The sequence below is a fragment of the Acinonyx jubatus genome, chromosome B2, assembly GCF_027475565.1.
Source record: "Acinonyx jubatus isolate Ajub_Pintada_27869175 chromosome B2, VMU_Ajub_asm_v1.0, whole genome shotgun sequence".
Classification (NCBI taxonomy): domain Eukaryota; kingdom Metazoa; phylum Chordata; class Mammalia; order Carnivora; family Felidae; genus Acinonyx; species Acinonyx jubatus.
Window position 1 is genome coordinate 44,664,794 of NC_069385.1, and position 26,497 is coordinate 44,691,290.

Genomic DNA, 26,497 nt, shown 5'->3' on the forward strand with positions numbered 1-26,497 from the left:
AGGCATTCTTGGTAGGATTCTTCCTTGGGTCCTTTAGTCTTCAGAGATAGGGATGTACCTTTCCTCTGGGTTTGGTGGGGGGGGGCACCTTCCACTTGAGTGTTTTGTGACATGTTTAGGGAAGAAAGGCAAGGGTGGGGAGGAGGTCAGAGTGACCTTGCTTTTGTTATTTTCTCAAACTCCTTTGACTTAAAACATTCAGTATACCAAGGTGCCATATTTTGGGTTAGCATGTCCTGAACCCAGTCAAATCCTCCTATAAGTGGAATGATGCAGTATTTGTCCCTTTATGACTGCTTATTGCACCTAGTATGACATCCTCAAGGTTCATCCGTGTTGTAGCATATGACAGAATTTCTTCTGCTTTTTAGACATTGTTTGTATATGACATTTTTCTTTATTTATCCATTGATGGACATTTAGGGTGTTTTCATCTCTTGTCTATTATGAATATCACCTTTGTTTTTGAAAGATATTTTGGTTGATATGTAATGCCTTGATTGGCAGCTATTTTCTTTCAGCACTCTGAAGATATTATTCCATTGCTCTCTGGTTTCTCTTGTCATCTACAAGTCTTCCTGCTGCCATATTGAATTTTGTTATTTTTTGGATGTAATCATTTTTTCTATTTGTTCTCAGCTGTTTTGCTACAATGTGCCTGTGGTGGTTTTCATCATATTTGGTATTTTTGGAGATTAAAGTACTTCTGATTCCAGGTTAATGTTTTTCATCAGTTTTGGAAAATTCTTGGTCTTTATCTTTTCAAATATTCTATTGCTTTCTTTTTATATTTTTACTAGGACTGCAAAATATCTATGTTAGACAATTATCACCATTTCTTATGTCTTTTTCTTTTATTAAGAAAAGTAGAGAAAGGGGAGGAAAGAGAATTAATTAAATGTTTAACTTAAGAAGACCAGTAAAAGAATAGTAAACATAAAAGAGAACAAAGGAAATAATAAAAGTAAGAGCAGAAATTAATCAAACGGATAAATCTCTTAGTTCTACTAATCAGGGAAAAAGAAAGACTCAAAATATTAGTAATAAAAAATTATGGATTTCAAGTCAGTATTATAAACTTACATCAGCAAATCTGAACACACAGAAGAAAATGAATAATTTTAAAGGAATACCAAAATTGACTTGAAAAGAAATGGAAAACTTGCATAAATAAGTAATGTTTAAGGAATATAATCAGATGATGTTAACTAGATATATTGAGGTGGTGGGGTGCCTGGGTGGCTCAGTCGGTTGAGCATCCGACTTCGGCTCAGGTCATGATCTCGTGGTCTGTGAGTTCGAGTCCCATGTTGGGCTCTGTGCTGACAGCTCAGAGCCTGGAGCCTGCTTTGGATTCTGTGTGTGTCTCTCTCTCTGCCCCTCTCCCGCTCATGGTCTGTCTCTCTCTCTGTCAAAAATAAATCAAAACATTAAAAAAATTTTTTTAAAAAGATATATTGAGGTGGTTATTTCACAATATATACACATCAATGTGTTATACTCAATCATTGTTATATATTTGAAATTAATATGTCATATATCAATTATACTTCACTTAAAAAAAAGTATAATCAACAATCATAAGTCTTCTAGATCCAGATAGTTTTAGAAATAAGATTTGCCAAATTGTATCTTTAACGTGTTTTGTTTTCCTTTCCCATTGAAAAAAGGGGGGAGGTGCCCGAGTGGCTTAGTTGGTTAAGTGTCAGACTTTTGATTTCAGCTCAGATCATGATTTCCTGGTTCACGAGATCCAGCCCTAGTGTTGGGCTCTGTGCTGACAGTGAAGCCTGCTTGGGATTCATTCTCATTATCTTCTCTCCCCCCCCGCTCCCTCTCGCCGCCCCCCATCTTTCTCTCTCTGCCCCTTTCCCACTTGCCTGCTCTCTCTCTCTCAAAATAAATAAATGAACATTTTAAAATAGTGGGGCTTTTTTTGTTTTTGTTTTTTGTAGATAGCATATAGTTGAATCTTTCTCTTTATCCATTTGGACAATGTCTGCTTTTTAATTGGAGTTATTTAGACCATTTACATTTTGTAATTATTGATATAGTTAAGTTTAAATTTCCTGTCTTGGCTGTTTGTTTTCTAATTGTCCCATCTGTTCTGGGTTCCCCTTTTCTTTCTCTTAAATTAGTATTTTTTTTTTTTTTACAATTCCCTTTATGTCCTTTGTTGGCTTATTAGCTATAACTCTTTATTGAGTTATTATAGTGGTTGCTATAGAGTTTATAATATACATCTTTGAAGTGCAGTAGTCTACCCTCAAGCATGACTTTACCATATACTGTTTCATGTATAACATAAGAATCTTATGAAAATGTACTTCCATTTTTCTTCTCCCAGTCCGTGAGATATTGTGTCATACATTTTACTTCTACAAAGATGATAAACCCCACAATACATTATCAGTTTGTTTGTTTGTTTGCTTTATACCGTCTGTTGTCTTTTAAAGATATCTGAATAATAAGAACAGTATATTATGTATTTGGCCATGTAGTTATCATTTTTAGTGCTCTTCTTTCTTTTGTGTGGATCCCAGATTTTCATTGAGTATTGGTTTCCTTTACTTGGAGATGTTCCTTTATCATTTCGTATAGTTGAAGTCTGCTGTGATGGATTCTTTGAGCTTTTTAAGTTTTCAAAAAAGTCTCTTTCACCTCTGTCTTTGATGAATTCTAGGTTGGTAGTTTTTATTTTGCTTTAAATTTGTCTTGGGCAAAAAATTCTGTAGATTGATACCTTTTAAATTTTCATACTTTAATACTTTAAAGTACTATTGTCTTCTTGTTTGTATTATTTTAGATGAGACATCTATCCTTTTTATCTTCATCTTTGTGATTGAACTTATCTTTTTTTCACAGCCTTCTTTTAAGATTTTATCTTTATCACTGATTTTAAGCCATTTGATTAAAATGTTCCTTGGTTTAGTTTTCTTCTTGTTACTTGTGCTTGAGGTTCTCTGGTATTCTTAGATTTGTGGATGTACAGTTCTCATTAAATCTGGAAACATTTTGGCCAGTTTTCTACAAATATTTTTCCTGTCTCTACCCCCCTTTAGAGATTCTAATTATATACATATATATATACATACATATATGTGTGTGTGTGTGTGTGTGTGTATATATATATACATATATACATATATATATATATATATATATATATATATATATATATATATATATTTGTCCTCTTAAAGAAATCCCACAGCTCACTGATGCTCAGGTATGATCTTGCAGTTCATGGGCTCGAGCCCTGCATCCGGCTCTGCACTGACAGTGTGGAGACTGCTTGGGATTTTGTCTCTCTCACTCTCTTTCTGCCCCTCCCCTGCTTTCTCTCTCAAAATAAATCAATACACTTAAAAAATAAAAATATAAGTTATATTATCCTGCTTCTTTGCATGCCTGGTAATTTTTGATCAAGCACCAGGCATTACAGATTTTAACATTTTTTGGATGTCACATGTGTTTGGATTCCTGAACTTTGTTCTGAAGACAGAATTGCCCTTTGTTGAAAAGTGCTGCTAAATGATGCCCTGTGAATTATGAAGTTTTCCACTGTGGCATTTGAAAGCAAGCACAGTTCTAGGACCCATGTAAGTTTCAGGCACTGTTCATTCTTATCTTTTTGGTGGACCACCACCTGCCATCCTCCCCCACATATGCACTCTAAGTAGCTCCTCATGTGTTTATTCATTAGTACTCAACTAAATATTCAGGGTGACTCTGCACTGTGAGCTCTGATTGCCTTGGTTTCTCCAGCATCCCAGCTTTGTCTTTTCAGTTCAGAGAGAGGCCTCTTTCCCTGTGTTGGGTAGGGCCTGCAGCAGTAGGCTCTGGCAGTCATAGAGCTCACCTCATTTGTTGCCCATCCCTCAGAAGTCACTGTTCCTAATTAACTGATACCCAGTGTCTTGAGCGTCATTGTTTCCTGTATTTTGTTCCGTTTTGTAATTGTGTCAGGCAGAAAGGCACAGCTTGTGTCTATTACTCTGTCTTGGCCAGAAGAGGAAGTTTAGTTTTCTTGGTAAAGCTTGAAATTCTTTGACAAGTGTCGTGACTCTCCTAATTTATCTGTTTACTATTTTTTTTTTTAACATTTATTTGTTTTTGAGAGAGTGCTAGGGGGGCAGGTCAGGGGGGGCAGAGAGGGAAACACAGAATCTGAAGCAGGCTCCAGGCTCTGAGTTGTCAGCACAGAGCCTGATGCAGGGCTCAAAGCCAGGAACAGCAAGATAATGACCTGAGCTGAAGTTGGATGCTTAACCAACTGAGCCACTCAGGAGCCCCTATCTGTTTACTATTTGATGTTTTCTATTTGAATTTTCTTTAAGGATAGTGTATCTAAAAAATTAAATGGCTCAGAGTAGAATGAGTTCTCTGATTCAGTCTGAAACTTATAAGCTAACTTGCTCCAAAAGTTACTTTGTGAGTAATTTTGCAAAATACCAAGCTATATGTTTACCCACATGTATGCTTACTTTTTCTTAAAAGCCTTTCTTCCTCATAACCTTATGATGAGACTTATTATTAAAGGATTTTTGAAGATTGTCAAAAATACATATAAAGCTCTTAACAGGATACCAGCTACATAACCATTTTCAAATATAGTTGACCCTGAACAACACAGGTTTGAACTACATATGCCCACTTATAACATGGATTTTTTTTTCCAGCAAATACAGTGCTATAAATGTATTTTCTGTTCCTTATGATTTTCTTAATAACATTTTCTCTAGCTTTATTATAAGAATATAGTATATAATACATAGAGCATACAAAATATGTGTTAGTCAACTGTTTACATTATTGGTAGGGCTTCCAGTCAACAGCAGGCTTTTAGTAGTTAACTTGTTGGGGAGTCAAATATTATGTGCCGGTTTTAACTGCATGACAGGGCAGGGAGGGTCAGTGCCCATAACCCCCACATTGTTCAAGCATCAGCTGTATATAAGGGTACATATTCACAAAAGTTAAATAACTTGATTAAAGTAAGCTGTGAGTTGCTGAGGAAAGATTTGAACTTCAGTGTGTCTGTTTCCAACATGAAGTTCCATTAAAGTGAAACGTCTGAGCTTTCCAAAGATGCAACTCTGTCACCAGGTGAGTTCTCCATCATTGGCAATGGTTGTGTGTAGACTGTGTAACCTAGGATGTTGCTGAGAAGATGCAGGCCTAGAACAGCAGTTAGGCTAGATATTTGCGAAAATACCTTTCATCTCTGACAGTGAGATTCTCAGAACTGTCAGTGTTAAACAGAATTTGCATGGATGAAAATAATGGATTTTAAGGTAAAGGCATTCTAAATTGAGGACATAACATTTATTGTATTAGGTAACAAGAAGAAAGGAAGCAAAACATGACTTTGTTATTACTAAGAAGGATAGTCTACAAAATACTGTATTTTATAAAACACAAGAAATACTCTACAGTATAAATACCCTTTCTGTATTCGGCATAACCCATGGTGTGGTGGTTTTTTAAATTTCCCTATTGTGAATGTTAATATTGATAATACTCTTAACTCTTACATCAAATTATTGGAATAAAGCTCTACCCTTAAATGGTCTCTTAGAAAAGCATATTCTTTATAATGTCTCCTCAATTTATGTTTTGCAGGCAGAAGCAGCAAATTAGCCACTTACACGAGAGGATAAGGGATAATGAAATACGGGCACAACATGCCATGTTAGGACATTATGTGAACTGTGAAGATTCTTTTGTGGCTAGTTTGCAGGTAAGGTGTAGAGAATTTTGTAGTTGTTGTTTATTAATAAAGTATATGTTAATTATATGCTGACCTTGTAATATTAGGATGCTTTTTAATTAATCATGTTCATGTTTACATATATAGTAAAAGATGTCCCAAGAATTGTCTTCTAGATGTCAGGTTCACACCCCACACAGGAATTACTGCTACCAGTTTCTAGTGTATCCTTCTAGAGTTGATATGTATCACTAGCAGATATAAATGTATTTTATTCCTCTATCTTCACAAAAAGTATCAAAATATATGCATTATCTATTCATCTTGCTTTTCTCCTTTATCTTACATAAATTATATAAAATGCAGTGATTAAAAAAGCAGAGAAAAACTCAGAAATACAGAGAACAAACTGATGGTTGCCTGGAGGAATGGGCACAGCATAACACATAGACTTGTCAAATCACTATGTTGCACACCTGAAACTAAAGTAATGCGGGTCAACTGTACTTCTGTTAAAACAATTTCAGTGATTATTTCTATGTCATTACAAAGACAACATCCTTTTCCTTTGCTTTTACAGCTGATTGATTTCCCATTTTATGGAGATAGCATAATTTATTCATCTTGTCCCTACTAGTCAGAATTTGGGTTGTTTCTTGTTTGGGGCTACTATGAATAATGTTGTGAAGAATAAAACACTGTTTTGCTCATGCGAGTGTTTTTAACTTAAATTCTCTGAAGTGAAATTTATAGGTATTATAAGAGTTGGTTACTTTTACTGATGTTGTCAAATCGCTATTGTATTAACACACTGTGAGATTTTTGCCTTTCTAGTGGGTTTGCATAAAGGGTAGGATGGTGGAGTTATCTCCGTGGTTTTAAAAAAATGTTAGAATTCTGTTAAAATACATAATTTCTACCATCATAGAAACATAACATAACATCATAGAACATAAAATCTACCATCATAACCATTTTTTTTTCATCCTAACCATTTTTTTTAAATTTTTTTTTTTAACGTTTATTTACTTTTGAGACAGAGAGAGACAGAGCATGAACGGCGGAGGGTCAGAGAGAGAGAGGGAGACACAGAATCTGAAATAGGTTCCAGGCTCTGAGCTGTCAGCACAGAGCCCGACACGGGGCTCGAACTCACGAGCCGTGAGATCGTGACCTGAGCTGAAGTCGGACGCTTAACCGACTGAGTCACCCAGGCGCTCCCATCCTAACCATTTTTAAGTGTGCAGTTCAGTGGTGCAAATACACTTATAATATTTTGCAATGATCACCACCATCCATTTCCATACCTCTTCACGTCTTACAAAACTGAAATTTTGTACCTGTTAAACAGCAACTGTCTATTCACCTCCGCAACCCCTGGCAACTACTATTCTACTTTATGTCTCTATGATTTTGATTACTCCAATTATCTTGCGTAAAATAAATCATACAGTATTTGTCTTTTTGTGACTGCCTTATTGCACTTGGTATAGTTTCCTCCAGGTTCATCCATACACTAGCATGTGTCAGAGTTTCATTCCTTTTAAAGGCTCAATAATATTCCATCATTTGTATATCACAGTTTGTTTTATCCGTTCATCTGTTGACAGGCATTTTGTCTGCTTCCACATATTAGCTCTAGTAAGTAATGCTGCCATGAACATTTTTTATATTTATTTGAACATGGGTATATAAATATCTCTTGAAGACCCTGCCTTCAGTCCTTTTGAGTATATACCCAGAAGTAGAATTGCGGGATCATATAGTAATTCTATTTTTAAGGTTGTGAGGAAGCACCATACTGTTTTCCATAGTGACTGTACCGTTTTGCATTTCCACCAGCAGTATTACAGGGTTCCAGTTTGTCCACATGGCACCAACACTTGTTATTTTTTGTTTTGTTTTTTGATAGTAGCCATCCCAATGGGTATGAGGTGATATCTCATTGTAGTTTTGATTAGCATTTTCTTAAAGATTAGTGATATGAGCATCTTTTTATGGCTTATTGGCTCTTGGTATGTCTTCTTTTTTTTTTAATGTTTGTTTATTTTTTGAGAGAGAGAGTGGGAGGGACGGTGGGAGAGGCACAGAGAGAGGAGGAAAGAGAAAAATCTCAAGCTCTGTTGGCAATGTCTTCTCATTCACAAAAAGTTTTTTTAAAATTTTTTCTTAATGTTTATTTATTTTTGAGAGAAACAGAGAGAGAGGGAGACACAGAATCTGAAGCAGGCTCCCGATGCGGGGCTCAAACTCATGGACTGCGAGATCATGACCTGAGCCAAAGTCGGACGCTTAACCAAGTGAGGCACCCAGGCGCCCCGATGCACAAAATTTTTTAATTTTTCAAGTCCAGTTTGTCTACTTTTTCTTTTATTGCCTGTGCCTTTGGGGTCATATCCAAGAAATATCGCCAAATTCATTGTCTTGAAGCTTTTGCTACATGTTTTCTTTTACGAGTTTTATAGTTTTAGGTCTTATGTTTAGCTCTTTGACCTACTGTGAGTAATTTTTGTATATGGTATTTGGCAAGGGTCCAGCTTCATTCTTTCCATGTGGATAATCCTGTTTTCTCAGCACTATTTGTTGAAAAGACTCTTTTCCACAAGGTGTCTTAGCACCTGATCCAAAATCATTTGACCGTGTATGCCAGGATTAATTTCTGAGCTCTATATTCCATTCCATTGGTCTATATATGTCTTTCATTATCCACACATTATTCATAACAGCACCACACTGTTTTGATCACTGTGGCTTTGTATTAAGTTTTGAAGTCTGGAAGTGTGAGTCCCCCCAGGTTTTTCTTCTTTTTAAGATTCTTTAAGCTATTTGTGGTCCCTTGAGATTCTATATGAACTTCAGAGTGGCTTTTTCTCCTTTTGCAAAATAATGTGATTTTGATAGGGATTGAATCGAATCTGTAGATCATTAAATCACTTTGAGTATTATTAACATCTTCACAATATTAAGTTTTCCAAACCATGAACATGAAATGTATTGCCATTTATTTATGTCTTCTTCAATTTCTTTCAGCAGTGTTTTGTAATTTTTATTATACAAGTCTTTCACAAACCTCCTTGGTTAATTCCTGAGTATTTTATTCTTTTTGATACTGTCATAAATGGGATCGTTTCCATAATTTCCTTTTCAGATTGTTCATTGTTAATGCATCATAGAAATGCAACAGATTTTTGTGTATTGACTTTGTATCCTAATACATTGCTGAATTTACTCAATAGTTCTAACAAGTTTTTTGTGGAATTGTTAGGATTTTCTACATGCAAGATTATGTCACCTGTGAACAGAGATAGTTTTACCTTCCTTTCCAATATGGATGCCTTGTATTTCTTTTCCTTGCCTAATTCCTCTGGCTGTAACTTCCAGTATTCTGTTGAATAAAAGTGGGGAAAGTGGAATCCTTGCCTTGTTCCTGATCTTAGAGGAAAAGCTTTCAGTCTTTCACCATTGAGTATAATGTTTGCTATCAGTTTTTACTATATAGCTTTTATTATGTTGAAATAGTTTTCTTTCAATAGTTTTCTTCCATTCCTAGTTTTTTGTGTTTTAATCATGAAAGATACTGAATTTTGTCATGTGCTTTTTTGACATCAGTTGAGATGAGTATGGGTTTTTCCCTTTATTCTGTTAATGTGGTATATTACATTGATCAGTTTTCAAATATAGAACCATGCTCGCATTCCAGGAATAAATTCTACATGGTCATAGATTATAATCCTTTTAAAATACTGCTGCATTCAGATTGTAACTATTGTTGAGGATTTTGGCATCAAAGATACTGGTCTGTAGTTTTCTTGTGCTGTCTGGCTTTGGTATCAAATAATGCTTGCTTCATAGAATGACTTAGGAAGAGTAGTTTCTTCTCTTTCGGTGTTTGGAAAAGTTTGAAAGGGATTGGTGTTCGTTTTTTTCTTTCTTTGTTTTTGTTTTTAACATGTTTGGTAGAATTCACCAGTGAAGCCATCAGGTCCAGGGCAAGGGCTTTTTTAAAGGGCAGAGTTTTGATTAGTGATTCAGTCTCTTACTGATAGGTCTGCTCAGATTTTCTGTTTCTTCATGATTTAGATCGAGGTTTTATGTTTCTAGTAACTTGTCCATTGCGTTTAGTTTATCCAATTTGTTGGCATACAGTTAATCACTCACAGTACTCTGTTACAATCCTTTTTATTTCTGCAGAATTGATATTAATGTCCTCATTATCATTTATGATTCTAGTAATTTGAGTTTTTTTCCTTAAACCATCTAGGTGAAGGTTTGTCAATTTTGTTGATTTTTTTTCAGAGAACCAAATTTTGGTTTCATTAACTTTCTCTATTTTTATTTTCTCTATTTCATTTATCTCTGTTTTAATCCTTATTATTTCATTCCTTCTGATAATTTTGGATTTCGTTTATTCTCCTTTTTCTAATCCCTTAGGTTGTTAAGTTAGGTTGTTGATGTAAGATCTTTCTCATTTTCTTCATATGGTTTTAATATGTTTTTCTCCTGAGTGATGTTGAATTTCTTTTTATATATCTAAGGCCCCATTCATATTTCTTTTCTGTGAAATGTCATTTCATATCCTTTGCTTGTTTTTCTGTTAGGTATTGGTTTTTTACTTACTGATTTTAGAAGCCCTTTGTCTTATAATTTGATTTGAAAATACATTTTATGAATTTGTCATAATATTTTCTATCTATCTATGTCATTCTATTTCTTTTTCTTGTATCTATTACTTTCTATCATGAAGTCTCTATAATTTTAATGAACATTTTACAAATAAGTTCTGTCTTCACTAATGGACCCATTTAACAGAACAGTTACTAAACATCCACTGTGTTAAATTATGAGGTCACAAAGGTAAAGAATAGTTCCTACCTTGATGAATCTCAAACTACATTGGGAGAGACTATATAGGTAAACATGTTTACCTATTCCTTCAAAATTTGTGTTTACTGTGGGTAAAGCAGTGTGTAGGCGCACAGTATAGAAATGTGAATGAGGTTAGTTTTGCGATTGAGAGTACAGTCTAATTGGAACATAGACAGAGGGTCTTTGAGACCTTATAACAAAATTTATATGGCTGGAAGGGTGACTTTCCCCAATTATTACTTTTTTTTTTAAAGAATTTATCTTAAAAATTGTTTGTATGTTTTTCTGTATTGACTTTATGATTGGCTTATTTCCCAAAGAATATAAACTATTGGCATTTTTATTAGGGTCAAAAGTGAGAATTCATAACTTTATAGAGTTATATACTTCTGTTTGTGGAATTTTTTTGTCTTCCTAATTAAGGTCTTTATTTCTGGAATTAAATCATTTTAAGTGGGATTTTTTTTCTTCCATTGTATTTTCAAACTTGTTTACATATGTTCAAGGAATTGGTGTATTAAAGTCAGGAAATATTGAAGACCAACTAATTATCAGAATACTTGAGGCAAAAACATTTAACAGAGACTCCAGCTTGTTTACCATACTTCAGTTACTAATACATCAGAATAGGTCATTGCAGTGTGATCTTATCTACTAGTTCTATCCCATGATAGTAAGGCTCTATGGAACTGAGATTAATAGTGTACAGTTATTTAAAAGTGGTATTTTTATACTATGTAAGTAGTATAATTTTTTTTGAAGACAGTTCTGTAGAACCATGCAGTTTTTCTTTGTAACTTTCTTATTCGGAATAAAGGGTTAACTTGAATCACACAATTATTCTATTACCAGAGGCATGTGTATCTTAGTATGCATCTGAAAGCTGAAGAAACTGTTTTTTGACATAGCATCAGGCCAGTAGAGGGCTCTCCAAGTCAGTCTACAAGGACATATAGAAATAGCTGAAGGGATATAGAAAAGAGGGTTGCTGAAAATGTTAGAAGGATTTAAAATTATGTGGGGAGTTAAAATATGGTTGAGAAATTAGTCTTCAAAAGATAAGGTAAGTTAATAAAAGGGAATCAAGGGAAACCCAAAGTACTAAATGGAAATTATAAATATAGGAGATGAATTTTTTTTAGTAGATATATATAGAGAGCTGATAAATGGCAAGGGTTTAAAAGAACCAATAAATATAATAAAAAATATTTCTTAGCAAATAAAGTATTTAGATGTTTGAACAGTGCTTTTCAATTTTTTATTGATTAATTTGACAATGTATAAGTTTAAGGTGCACAGCACACTATTTAACACACTTATGTATTATGTTTGTTAAAGTAGCAGTATTTATTACATTACATAATTGTAGTACATATTATTGTCCATGTTCATTACACTTCGCATTAAATTTCTATGGCTTATTTACTACTCCTTAGTACCCTTATACAAGTTTATATCCTTATACACTATTATTCAAATTTCCACCTCCCAACTCCCCCATCCTCTGGTAACCACCAGTTACTCTGTTTTTTACAGGTTTAACTTTTTGTAGATTCTACATATAAGTGATATATAGTCCTTAATATTTCTCCTTCTGACTTATATTGCTGAACATAATGTGCTTAAGGTCCATTCATGTTGTTATAAATCATAGGATATCTTCCTTTTTCATGGCTGGATAATATTCCACTATGTACATTTAACACATCATTTTTATCTATTGATAGGCATTTGGGTTATTTCCATATCTGACCTATTATGAATAATGCTGTGATAAACATGGGAGGGTATATACTTTCAGAATCCTGTTTACATATTTCCTTTGGGTATATACCCAGAAATGGGATGGCTAGATTATATGGTAGATCTATTTTATTGGTCCATGGTGGCTGTACCAATTAACCCCCACCAGTGGTGTGTAAGAGTTCTTTTTTCACCACATCCTCACCTGCATCTGCTATTTGTCTTCTTGATGATAATGATTCTAACAGGTATGACATGGTATCTCACTGTGATTTTAATTTGCATTTTCCTGATGATTAATGAAGTGGAACATTTTCCCCTGTGTCTGTTGGCCATTTTGATACCCTCTTTGGAAAAATGTCTATTTAGGTCTTTTGTCCCATATTTAATTGGATTAATTTTTTATTATTAAATTGACTTGAGTTGTTTTTATATTTTGGATATTAATTCTTTTCTGATACATAGTTTTCTGAAATATTTTCTTATTCTATAGTTTTTCTTTTCATTTTGTTGTATTAGATCTTCTGCTATGCAGAAGCATTTGAGTTTGATATAGTTCTATTTGTTGATTTTTGCTTTTTGTTGTTTGTGCTTTTGGCATCATGTCTAAAAAGCAAATCATTGTTGAGACCAGTATTGATGAGTTTTCCCCTATGTTTCATTCTAGGAGTTTTATGATATCAGATCTTTTAAGTCTTTGATCCATTTCAAGTTAGTTTTTGTGAGTAGTGTGAGATAGGGGCTCCATTTCATTGATCTGCATGTGTTTGTACAGTTTTCCCAGCACACGTGTCAAAGAGACTCTCCTTTCCCCATGGTATTCTTGGTTCTCTGGTCAAATATCAGTTGACTGTATATGCCAGGATTTAATTCTGGGCTCTCTATTCCATTACATTGATTGATCTGTCTTTTTTGTACCAGTATCATACTGTTTTTATTACTATGGCTTTTTACTATAGTTTGAAATCCAGAAGCATGATCCCTCTGGCTTTAATTTTTTTCCTTTTTTTTTCCCCCTCAGGATTACTTTCGGTATTTGGGGTCTTTTGTGGTTCCACACAGATTTTAGAGTTATTTCTTCAATTTCTGTGAAGAATAACAAAGGAATTTTTATCTTAGATGTATGAACAATGTTATTTTTTATGCATAGCATTTTATATGTGCACAATTTGGGGCACATACCTTGCTCATCCTAATTCCATAGCAAATTAAACAAAGAAAAATATATTTTTCATATTCTGTATATTCTAGGTTAAAGAAAGTAAATTTTTGACATAAAATAACATTCTTTTATGAACTTATAGATGTAAAACATATTTTGGGTAAATAACTCTATTTGACTGTTAAAAACTTTGAACAGCCTACTATCAAGATGACCTGAAAGTTAAACATCAGCAAATGTCATAGGTAGAAAATGAGAACTAGGTTTTTATCCAAAAATTCACACTTCCTAGATTGTTTTAGTAGTAAAATTGCTGGAACTGAAGAGTGATTTATCTTTATAATGCCCTATACCAAAATTTTAACCTGTGGTTAACAAGGCTTCTTAGGGGGAAAAAATGTGAAGGATCCTTTTTATCTTTTATTAAAAACTGAAGAAGAGATGTCTTCTTTTAACATAGATGTGAACCTTGGAATAGACCAAGCAGATAATATTTAATCACGCTTCATTGATGCATCATTTCTTGCTTTCTTTCCATTTTATCCTTTTTCTATTTATGTAATTTTTTCTATTTCATTTTCCTTCAGCCATTTTTTCTACTACCAAGTTTTGTGGTTTTAATGAGCATTTTATAAATGAGTCCCACCTTTACGAATGAGCTCATTCAACAAAACATAAACACCTAATGTGTTAAATTCTGGGGCAGCAAAAATGAAGGATACTTTCTGTATTCATGATTTTGAATCCCACAGAGAGAGACTGTATCAAAAAGCATGTTTATCCATTTCTTCAGAAATAACTTGTTTACTGTGGATAAGGCACCATGTAGGCTCTAGTAATATAAATGTGAATGAAGTTGTTTTTTTCATCAAAAAGTGTACAATCCAGTGAGGAAGACTGATAAACAAGAGATAATTGCAGTAAGTTGGAGGTGCCCAAATGGGATATATGTGAAGTAAAATGGGAATCCCTACTAAGAACAGATAAACTAGCCTTGCAGAGGGAGGCTTAAGCTTCCTGTAGGAAAGGACATCTGATCTGAGAACCTGATGAAGTAAAAGAATTTAGGCAGGTTGAGGAAATGGAGAAATAGTGCTTCAGGCATGCTATATTGTGTGTGAAGAGGCCCAAAGATAAAGCATTTGGAAAACTACACATTATTCTGTATGGATGAAGTGCAAAGTGAGAGAGAGTAGTGGTAAGAGGTGTGCTTAGAGAGAGGTAAGGCAGGGGTCAAGTTGTATCAAGGGCTTAAAAAGTAAGGGACCCATTTGTCCCTGTTTTAGCTACAGTTTCAGTTAATGCCTGTTGTACTCCCATAGTGATTAATAGCACCCCCTTTCAATCTCTGAAGTGTCCTAGTTTGGTCACCCCTGGGGCGTAATAGACCCTGGATTTAAGATGGATGGTATTGGGGCAGAAACCAGGCAGGAAGCTCTTATCAATAGTCCAAAAGTTAAATGGACATCTGAATTTAACAACAATGTTGGTTAAGACAAAAGGAAGAATATTTATTACACATCTGTGTGACCAAGCATGGGCTTGATTGATGACTTTAATGTGGTGAGAGAAGTGATTGCCTAGTTTCAGATGGGCAAAATTGATTGGCTTTTATTGCCAAAGTCCAGGATAGAGACAACTACATCAGGAGTAAGTTCTACTAGAGAATAATGAGTTACGCTTATATATTATTATATTGTAAATTTGGGACTAAGATGAAGAATGAGGCTGATATTCATAGGTAGGTCTAAGGGAGAGGTTAGAAATATAGGACTTGTCAGTCCACCCAGGTGGTGGTTGAAGCTTGGACATGATCACTTCTTCCAGGGAGTGAAGAAAATGGGACCCGTAAGTAAGGACAGGGAACAGCAGTATTTTAGAGTCAGTAAAAGAGCACAAGTTGTGAAGGAGCATGGTGGAGGGGTGTGGGAGTGGGGGTTGCGTATTGTTATAGAAATGAAGGGAAGACCCGCTTTCTTCACAGACTCAGTGGTTGTAAGACACTCTGGCTGAAAAAGCAATTTAAGGGCTTAAAGCAGTTCTGGCTTCAGGCTTTTCTCTTTCTGTCTGCTTAATTTCATGTAAAGTTCTATAATTTGTCTTGTTATGAAACACATTTCTGTAGTGCAGATTTGCTCATACATGAATGGTACAATGAGGTCGGTATAGTTTTCAGGTCTCATTGGTTCATATGTGGTTTTTGTTTTGTTTTTCCGGGCAAGGGGATTTAGAATAGTGTGAGTAAAATTAGAATCTTCGGCAGGCTGCAGAACAGGCCTAGGCTCACCTGCTGCCTTGGCAGCAAAAGTCTCTTCAAGTTTCATTTTCAGAAAATTGTACTGTACTGCCTTGAGACATGCACTCCCTCCTTTAGCAGCTTCAGTTCCTGGCAGGTCGTGTTGCCTCCTACCCACCTGAATGTAGTCCCCATATTGCAGAGTTCTACCTCTATCATCTCAATACCCACCAGACCTGCTCTAATTAAAGTGATGCCAGCATTTAATATTAACTGTGACTGCCTGCCCAAGAAGTTCAACTCTTCTCCCCAGTTACTATTTTGATTAGTAATCTGGTTTAAGTTGCATAGTCTTTGAATGGACTATTGCCTTTCCTTTTCCCTTAAGCCCTATTTTTAGTGCTTCGTTTTTGAGTGCTTTTCCAGGAATATTTCTTTGTAGTAGAAACATCTGTATTAACTTATTTGTAAAATTAATAAACTTTATATTTTAGAACAGTTTTAGGTTCACAGCAAAATTGAGCAGAATGTACAGAGTTCTCATATATCCTGTGCCCCCACATACCTACGGCTTTCTCCACTGTTGACATCCTCTGTCACAGGATATCTTTGTTACAGTTGAACCTGTATTGACCCATTATCATCACCCAAAGGCCGTAGATTACATTGAGGTTCACACTTGGTGTTACAATTCTGTGAATTTGGACAAATGTATAATGACCCATATGCATTATTGTAGTATCGTACAGAATAGTTTCACTGCCCTAAAACTCTGTGCTCTACCTGTTCAATCCCTCCTCTCCTTTAACCTCTGGCAACAACCAATCTTTTAACTGTCTCCATAGTTTTGCCTCTTCCAGAATGTGATATAGTTGGAATCATACAGTATATAACCTTTCAGATTGGCTTCTTTCACCTCATGACACACATTTAAGTTTCTTCTGTGGTTTTTTTTTTTTTTTTTTTTGAGAGAGAGAGCGTGCAGGCATGCATGCACGTGGGCAAGTAGGGTGAGTGCTGGGCAGAGAGAGAGAGAGATGGAAAATCCCAAGCAGCCCCATGCTCAGCACAGAGCCTGAGGTGTGGGGCTTGATCCCACAACCCTGGCATTATGACCTGAGCCAAATTCAAGAATCAGATGCTCAACCACTGAGCCACCCAGGGTGCCCCATCATCATATTGATAGCTTATTTCTTTTTAGTGCTGAATAATATCCCATTGCCTGTATGTGCCATAGTTTATTTATCCACTCATCTACTGAAGGAAATTTTAGTTATTTTAAAGTTTTGGCAAATATGAATAAAGCTGCTGTAAACTTTCATGTGAAGCTTTTTGTGTATTTATGTAGCATATTTTCTATTCATAGAAAATATGAATATTTTCCTTGGGTAAATATTTCCTTGGGTAAATATTTCCTTGGGTAAATACCAAGGAACACAATTGCTGGATCGTATGGTAAGAGTATGTTTAAGTAACTGCCAAGATGTCTTTCAAAGTGGTTATATTACTTTGCATTCCCTCCAGTAATAAACAAAAGTTTCTGTTGCATATCCTCACCAGCATTTGGTGTGCAGAGTTTTTGATTTTGGCCATTCTAATAGGTATATAGTGGTAGGTAGCTCATTGTTGTTTCAATTTGCAATACCCTAAAGACATTTGATTTTGAACATCTTTTCATATGTTTATTTGTCATCTGTATATTTTCTTCAGTGAGATAACTGTTTGTTCAGGTCATTCCCCCATTTTTAAAATTTGTGTTGTTTTTTATTGTTGAGTTTTAGGAGTTCTTTGTATAGTTTGGATACATATCCTTCATCATATGTGTCTTTTACAAATAGTTTCTGCCAGTATGTGGCTTATCTTCTCATTTTCTTGATAATGTCTTCTGCAGAGCTTAAATTTTTAATGAAATCCAGCTTATCATTTGTTTCTTTTTTTTTAAACATTTAAAAAAATGTTTATTCATTTTGAGAGAGAAAGCAAGAGCACAAGCAGTGAGTGAGGGAAAGAGAGAATCCAAGCAGGCTCCATGCTGTCAGCACAGAGCCCAATGCGGGGCTCAATCCCATGAACCATGAGATCATGACCTGAGCCAAAATCAAGAGTTGGATGCTTAACCAACTGAGCCACCCAGGTGTCCCCATTTGTTTCTTTTATGGATCTTACCTTTAGTAGTGTATCTAAAAGTTATTGTCATATCTAGGTTTTTTTCTATGTTATCTTCTAGGGGTTTTATAGTTTTCCATTTTAACAGGTCTGTAGTCCATTTTGTGTTAATTTTTGTGAAAAGTGTAAAGCCTGTGTCTAGATTCATTTTCTTGCATATAGATGTCCCATTGTTCCAGCATCATTTGTTGAAAAGACTTTCTTTGCTCCATTGTATTTGTATGTGGATCTATTTCTAGGCTTTCATTTCTTTTCCACTGACCTGTTTGGTCTTTCCTCAATGCCATACACTCTAGATTACTGTAGATTTATTGTAAGTCTTGACATCAGGTGGTCAGTCCTGCATCTTTTGTTCTTTTCCTTCAATATTATGTTGACTATTCTGGGTCTTTTGTTTTTTCATAGAAACTTTACAATCAGTTTGTTGCTACCCACAAAATAACTTGTTTGGATTTGCCTGAGATTGCATTGAATCTATGGATTAAGTTGGGTAAAACTTAACATCTTGACAGTATTGAGTCTGTCTGTGGACATGGAATATCTCTTTGTTTATTTCATCCTTCTTTGGTGTCTTTGATCAGAGTTTTGTAACTTTCCTTATATCTTGTACTTTGTTACATTTATACTTATTTCATTTTGGGGGTGCTAATGTAAATGCCAATGTGTTTTAAATTTCAAATTCTACTTGTTCATTGCTGGCATATAGGAAAACACCTGTCTTTCATATATTAATCTTGTTTCTTGCAACGTAGGTATTATTTTCCTATTAGTTTCAGGAGGTGGGTTTTTTGGTTTTTTTTGTTTGTTTGTTTTTGTTTTGGTTTTTTTTGGTCTGTTTTCTTGGATTTTCTAAATAAGTGATTATATCATCTGTGAACAAAACTGTTTTAATTCTTTTTTCTGCCCAACTAGCATACATTTTATATCCTTCTCTTGTTTTATTGCATTCCCTAGGATTTCCAATACAGTGTAGAAAATCAGTGGTGGGAGGAACATCCTTGCCTTGTTCCTGATGAAGCTTCAAGTTTCTTACCATTAACTGCTGCTAGCTATAGTTTTTTTCTAGATGTTCTTTATCAAGTTTAGTAAGTTTGCCTCTATTCCAAGTTTGGTTATAGTTTTTAGCATGAATGAGTGTTGAATTTTGTCAAAATTATTTTCTACATTTAATTGATATGATCATAATGTTTTTTCCTCTGTAGACTGTTGATATGATGGATTACATTAATTGATTTTTGAATGTTGAACCAGCCTAAATTGCTGGGATAAATTTCAGTTGGTCAGGGTGAATAATTCTTTTTATACATTGTTAGATCCAGTTTGCTATTTTTTTGAGGATCCATTTATGTAAAATATTGGTCTGTAGCTTTCTTTTTTTAAAAATTAAAACAATTTTATTTATTTATTTTTTTTTATTTTTTTAGTAATCTCTACACACAACGTGGGGCTTGAACTCATGACACTGAGATCAAAAGTCGCATACTCTTCCAAGTGAGCCAGGCAGATGCCCTTATGGTTTTCTTGTAATGTCTTTGTCTCATTTGGTATTAGGGTAATTGTGGCCTCATAGAATGAGTTAGAAGTATTCCTTCTGCTTCTGTATCTGGAAGAGATTGTAGAAAGTTGGTATAATTTCTTCCATTTTTATTTTTTTATTTTTTTTAAAAATTTTTTATTTTTAACGTTTATTTATTTTTGAGACAGAGAGAGACACAGCATGAATGGGGGAGGGTCAGAGAGAGAGGGAGACACAGAATCTGAAACAGGCTCCAGGCTCTGAGCTGTCAGCACAGAGCCTGACACGGGGCTTGAACTCACGGACCGTGAGATCATGACCTGAGCTGAAGTTGGACACCCAACTGACTTGAGCCACCCAGGAGCCCCTGATTTCTTACATTTTTAAATGCTTGGTAGAATTCACCAGTAAACCCATCTGGGCCTGGTGCTTTCTGTGTTAGAAAGTGATTAATTATTGATTTAATTTCTTTAATTGGCCTCTTCAGATTATTTATTTCTTGTATGAGTTTTGGCAGGTGGTGGTTTTCAAGAAATTAGTCTATTTCATCTAGGTCATCAAATTTATTGGCATAAAGTTGTTCATAGTAATCCTTTATTATATTTTTTAATGTCCATGGGATCTGTAGTGATGTTTGCCCTTAAAATCTGATATTAATAAATTTGTGTCTTCTTTCTTTTTTCTTAGTTAGCCTGAACTAGAAGGTTATTGATTTTATAGATCTTTTCCAGAATGAGTTTTGATTTTGTTGATTTTCTATATTGATTTCCTGTTTTCAGTTTCATTGATTTCTGCTTTAATTTTTATTCTTCTGTATTTTGGATTTATTTTTCTGTGTCTAGTTTCTAATGTGGAAGCTTAGAAAATTGACTTTAAGCCTTTCTTGTTTTCTAATATATGCACTTCACGTTATAAATTTCCCTCAAAGCACTGCTTTAATTACATCTCACAAATTTTAGATAATCTGTATTTTCATTTCCCTTTAGTACAGAATATTTTAAAATTTCTCTTGATATTTCTTCTTTGATCCATAAGTTATCTAGAAGTGTACTATTTAATCTTCAAGTATTTTGGGATTTTTATAGCTACCTTTCTGTTGATTTCTAGTTTAATTACATTATGGTTTGAGAGCATATATTGTTTGATCCTTCTTCTTTTAAATTTGTTAAGACATGTTTTATCACCCAAAATGTGGTCTATTTTGGTAAATGTTCTGTATGAGCTTGAGAAGAATGTGTAATCTGAAGTAGTCTATACATGTCAATTACATCCAGGCAATTGTTGATGCTGTTTAGTTCAACTGTGTTCTTAGTAATTTTCTACTTGATGGGTCTGTTCATTTCTGATAGAGGGTTGTTAAAGTCTCCAGTTATTATAGTAGATTCATTTGTTTCTCCTGTAGCTCTCTCAGTTTTTACAGCACATATGTTGCTGCTGTGTTGTTAAGCATATACACATTAAGGATTGCTCAGGCTTCTTGGAGTATTGACCCTTTCATGTAATGTTCATTTTGGTTCCTGATAACTTTCCTAGCTGTAAAGTCTGCTTTTTCTGAAATTAATATAGCTATTCTACTTTCTTTTGATGAGAAGTTAGCATGACGTATCTCTTTCCATCCCTTTGCTTTTAATCTGTGTGTGTCATTATTTTTAGTGTGGGTTTCTTGTAGGGAGCATATAGTCAGGTCTTGTTTTAGGACCCATTGAGGCAGTCTCTGTCTTTCAGTTGATGTATTTATACTATTTACATTTAAAGTGATTATTGATACAGTTGGGTTAAAACCAACCATGTTTGTTACTGTTTTTTTTGCTCTTGTTCTTTGTCCCTATTTTTGTCTTCCACACTTTGTCTGCCTTCTGTGCTTTTACTCGAGCATTTAATATAATTCCATTTTCTCTCCTTTCTTAGCATATAGATTACACTTCTTTTTTTAGTGGTTGCCCTAGAGTTTGCAATATACACTTACAACCAACCCAAGTCTGCTTGCAGATAACACTGTACCTTTCATGAGTGGTGCAAATTCCTTGTAATAATTAAGTACTACTAAATCTTCCTTCCTTTTTCTTGTATCATTGCTGTCATTCATTTCACTTAAGCATACACACACACAAACACACACTAAGTGAACACATTGTTGCCATTATTTTTGAATAAGCATATCTATTAGATTAAGACAAATAAAAGCTTTTATTTGCTTTGATTTGATTTGAGTTTCTGACCTATATCATTTTCCTTCTCTCTGAGGAACTTCCTTTTAACATTTCTTCCAAGCCAAGTCCATTGGCAACAAATTCCGTCAACTTTGTTTGAGAAAACCTTTACTTCTTCACCTTTGAAGAATAATTTCAGAGTATAGAATTACAGGTTGGTGGGTTTTTTTCTCTCAACACAAAATATTTCACTCTACTTTCTTCTTGTTTGCACAGTTTCTGAGAAGTCAGATACAACTGTTATGTTAGCCTGTCTGGAGATAAGGTGTTTTTTCCTCTGGTTTATTTCGAGATATTTTTTTTATCTTTGATTTTCAGAAATCTAAGTATAATATGCCTCGATGTAGTTTTTTGGAATTTATTTTGCTTGATCTCTGAGCTTCCTGAATCTGAGATGTGGTAGTTGACAGTTTGGGGAAATTCCCAGTCATTTTTGTTTCAAATGCTGTTTTCATTCCTTTCTTCTCCTTGTATTGTTATATACCCTTTGTAGTTATCTCACAGTTCTTTGATATTCTATTTTATTTTTTCCAGTGTTTTTTCTCTTTGTTCTCTAGTTTTGGAAGTTTCTTGTCATATCCTCAAGCTCTAAGATTGTTTCCTGAACTGTGTTCAGTCAACTGATGAGCCCATCAAAGACCTTCTTTATATCTGTTACAGCATTTTTGATCTCTAAAATTTATTTTTTATTCTAAGGATAGCCACCTCTGTGCTTATTACATTAACCATATGTTCTTGCCTGTTTTCTGCCTTAGCATTAATGCCCTATATTGATCATAGTCTTAAACATTTTTCGGTCTAATAATTCCAACATTCCTGTCATATCTGACTCTGGTTCTGTTGCTTATTTAGTCTGTCCAGCTGTGATTTTGTCTTTTAGTGTGCCTTGTAATTTTTTGTTGAAAGTTAGATCAGATGTACTAGGTAAAAGGAAATGTGGTAAATAATAATATAATGGTAAGGTGTAGAGAGAAGTATTATGTAGTCCTTTGGTTAGGTGTTAGTCTTTTTGTGAGCCTGTGATTTTGGACTCTGAACTTAATGAGTGCTTCTGTCTCTTTCTTTCCTACCCTTAAGTGAGATAGGATAGCTAGAGACAACTAGAATTGAATATTTCTCTTCTAGGTAGGTTAGTTCCCTTCTAGGTAGGGTAGTCTCTAGTTTAATAGTTTCTACTGAAGACAGGTCTTGTTAAGAAGAATGTAGTGTTCTGGTGTATTTCCAAATGGTTCGTTTTATCCTCTTCCTGCTATAAACATGAAGAGATTTTCCCCTGATAATTAATCACTGTGAGGACCTGATAGAGCTCGTGGCAGTAAAACTCAAAAAGGTTGAGTGTCTCCTATGACTAGATCTCCCTTGGAGTTTTTGACTCTCAGAATTGTCCATTCTGAGCCTCTAGCAATTCATCAACTTCAGTTCTGGTTTTCCCATTCCAGCATTGGTTGCAAGGAGGATTTTGTTCTAGTAACTGTGACTTTCTATATTCATCTGTCTCTCCAATTTAGGGGGCAGAAGTTTACCCTGTGACCTTACTTCTGATATATCTAAGAAGAATTGTTGATTTTTCAGTGTGTTCAGCTTTTTCCACTTGTTAATAAAACAGATGGAATGGAAATTTCTGAGCTCATTACATGCCAGATTATAAACTATAAGTCTGTGTTATTTTTTTTTTTTTTTTAGTTTCCTATCCTGGCCCACCCATCTTTCTGAATTTTAGACCCATCTCTCTAACTTCCTCTCTATTTGTATGTTCAAATGATAATCTTAATAAGCTCTAATTGTAATTAAGTACATCTGCTTAGAGCTGTTCTCCTATATGACCTTCTTGCTTTGGCTCAGAATAGGATCTTCCCTGTTACTCGACTAAAAATCTCAAACCTTAGTTATCTAACATTTCCTGTCTGTACACTTCTTAAAAAATAATTTTCTCTAAATCCTCTCAATTCTACTTCCAGACTTTCTTCATTCTGTTCTCCATGCTCTTGTTTAACTCCTCTTTTTTATCAGCTAAGTAGGTTAGAATAATTTCTGAAAGTGACATATTCATATCCATTCATCCATTCTCAGTATCCTCTAATTCCTGTTGTCCACTGCTTCCAGTGGTTGTAGCACTCTCTTGTTCTCTTTACTCTTTTCTTTTCCCTTCAATCAAAAGTTACTGAGAGTTGGGAAACCTGGGTGGCTCATTCGGTTGAGCATCCAACTTCGGCTCAGGTCATGATCTCCGGGTCTGTGAGTTTGAGCCCCACATCGGGCTCTGCTGACAGCTCAGAGTCTGGAGCCTGCTTCAGATTCTGTGTCCCTCTCTCGTTCTTCCCCTCCCCCACTCATGTTCTGACTCTTTCTCAAGAACAAATAAACATTAATAAATAAATAAACAAACAGTTATTGAGAGTCTGCCTACTGGGCTAAATGCCAGGGAATACAGAGATTTACAAAACAGAGTTCACAATCTTCTTAAATCATGTTACTTTGTTGTTATAAAACCATCACTGGTTTTATAACCAGTGGTTTTATGGTCTTAACTCATTTCCTATGAGTTAAGATTTAACTCTGAATCTTGTGATTATACAACAGTATGGTCCCACATAGATTTTTAAATTTCCCCTTATATCCATCCTCCCTCTTATAATCCATACTTTAAACAGCGATGGGTGTTCTCTGTATATATTCCATTTATTTATTTTTTTAAGTTGTATTTATTTATTTTGAGAAAGAGAATATGAGAGAGCACGCAGGAGAGGGGAAGAGAGAGAGGGAAAGAAAATCCCAGCCAGGCTCAGCATGCTCAGCACAGCCCGATGTGGGGCTCCATCTGATGAACCATGAGATCATGCATGACCTGAGCTCTTCCTTTCTCCATTTCTGCCAGAATCCTCCTTATTTTCAAAGGGTATCTCAAAAGCCACCTCCCAGAAAAGGCTTTTTCCTCATTCTCCCAATGTTGTCTTCATTTGTCCTCCCACCTCCCCATTCTTTTTACTTAAAACGACTTTTCTTTGGCTACCATATTGTATGGTGCCCTATATATATATAATCATCTGAGGGTTTCTCTGATGCCTCTGATTAGAATTTGAGTTTTTAAAGGACAGTGGTAGAGTCTGTCATCTTTGAAATACTCAGCACACGATAAATGCTACTTGTATAATTTTTGAATTATAACTCCTCCTTTGGTGAAGTATGAGTTCTTCAAGGGCTAGTTCAAGTTCACTTCCTGTAAAACCTTTCCATAGGTACTACAGTACGACTGTCTTTGCACTTAGACAGTTTTCATTGTCTTTCTTTGTGTGATACTTTATTAAACTGCTGAGACCTTGCTTTATTAACTGTAGAATCCCTAGTACACAATTCTTAATATATGTGCTTAAGTAAATATGTGTTAAGTGGAAAAATAAATTGTCTGTTTACTTTCACATTATTGGTATCTTTTACAGTACTTAGAACATTTTAATTTTTTGAGGAAATATTTGTATTTTCTGTCTGCCTTTTCCTGATTATAATGCTGCACGGTAGGGGAAAGATCTAACCTGAATTCCTTATAAAACCTCGCTCATAGAAACAAGGATGCATTTGTTCAATCAGCAATTATTTTTTGAGCTCTTATTTTATGCCAGTGATTATTCTAGGAAATAGCGATATAAGGGCAACTAAGATGGACAATAATTCCTGCTTTCATGGACCTTACATTCTAGTTCGAGGAAAAAATTAATACTTATTGATGGGGCACCTGGGTGCCTCAGTCGGTTGAGTGTCTGACTCTTATTTCAGCTCAGGCCATGATCTCATAGTCGTGTTCTTGAGCCTGTGTTAGGCTCTGCGCTGGGCATGGAGCCCACTTGAGATTCTCTCTCCCTTTCTCTTTGCCCACCCCCTCCCCACCCCATGCTTGTGCGCATGCACTCTCTTTGTCCCTCTCAAAAATTACTTACTGAGTTTAATATTAGCTGGAAATGCTCACCTGTGAAGAATTAGTTCTTTAGTTTTTATCTCCCTAGACCTTTCATTTCTGTTTAATGTATTAATTATGTCTCTAATTATACTTTTTAACCAAAAACCTTGCCTTTATTAAGCTTTTCTTTATGTGTTAGGAACTTTATGTATTTTATCTCTGTTCTTCAAAAAAAAACACTGCAAGGTAGACTTTATTATTTCTGATTTATAGATGAGAAGACAGGTTTGGCATTGGTAAGTAAGTAATGTGATTTAATCATGGCACATAACTAGGAAGTGGGAGAGCTGGGATTCATGCCAAGGGCTGTCTGTTGCAGAAGCCTATATATATACACTCTCTGTACAATACCTTATTTCCAGTTTCTTTCCATTTTTTCAGGACAAGTAAATCTTTAACCTGTTTTATTTTTTTCTTTCCTGATAGCCACAGTATGAGAACAGTTCACTCCAAACTCCATTTTGTGATCAGTCAGTATCCCATTCCCAGCAAGAGGAACTTGAGCAAAAGCTTGCATCTACTGAAAAAGAGGTTTTACAGCTCAACCAGTTTCTCAAACAAAGAATAAGCCAATTTAGTGAAGAAAAGAAGAAACTGGAGGAAAAGGTAGATATTTTTAATAAAGTTGAATTAGGTCAATAACATTGCTTCAACATATAATTCTTTGTCATCTACTATATTTTAGGTGTTATACCAGGTTGTACACTTAGATTAAAATGATTAGTTTTGTAGTAACTTTTAAGAAAGTCTGTGCCGTCTACAAAAATCTAGAGATTTTCTTGAGGGATTAAAAATGCCGCAGTATATTACTTGCTAACTAGTAGTGAAACTTTTTTTAAGTTTGTTGCCTACACTGAGATGTGACACAAATAACTTTTTCTTCTCTTTTTTTGGGTCCCTGTTTCTTTGTCTTGTTGAGTATGAAGGATTGGT

At 34.8% G+C, this 26,497-nt stretch overlaps 1 protein-coding gene across 4 annotated transcripts in view; it reads left to right on the plus strand.

The window, feature by feature from the left end:
• Positions 1-26,497, plus strand: part of CEP85L (centrosomal protein 85 like) — a 169,039-nt gene that overhangs the window by 99,170 nt on the left and 43,372 nt on the right. For 3 of the 4 annotated variants that reach the window (XR_008298373.1, XM_053222328.1, XM_027057011.2), the window contains exons 5-6: positions 5,626-5,743; positions 25,991-26,170. Coding sequence is in view for 3 of the 4 variants with exons in the window: in XM_053222328.1 (XP_053078303.1) it covers positions 5,626-5,743; positions 25,991-26,170 (298 nt within the window). In the remaining variant the exon portion in view is untranslated. The remainder of the gene's footprint in view (positions 1-5,625; positions 5,744-25,990; positions 26,171-26,497) is intronic. The other variant, XM_027057012.2, reaches the window with a different exon arrangement.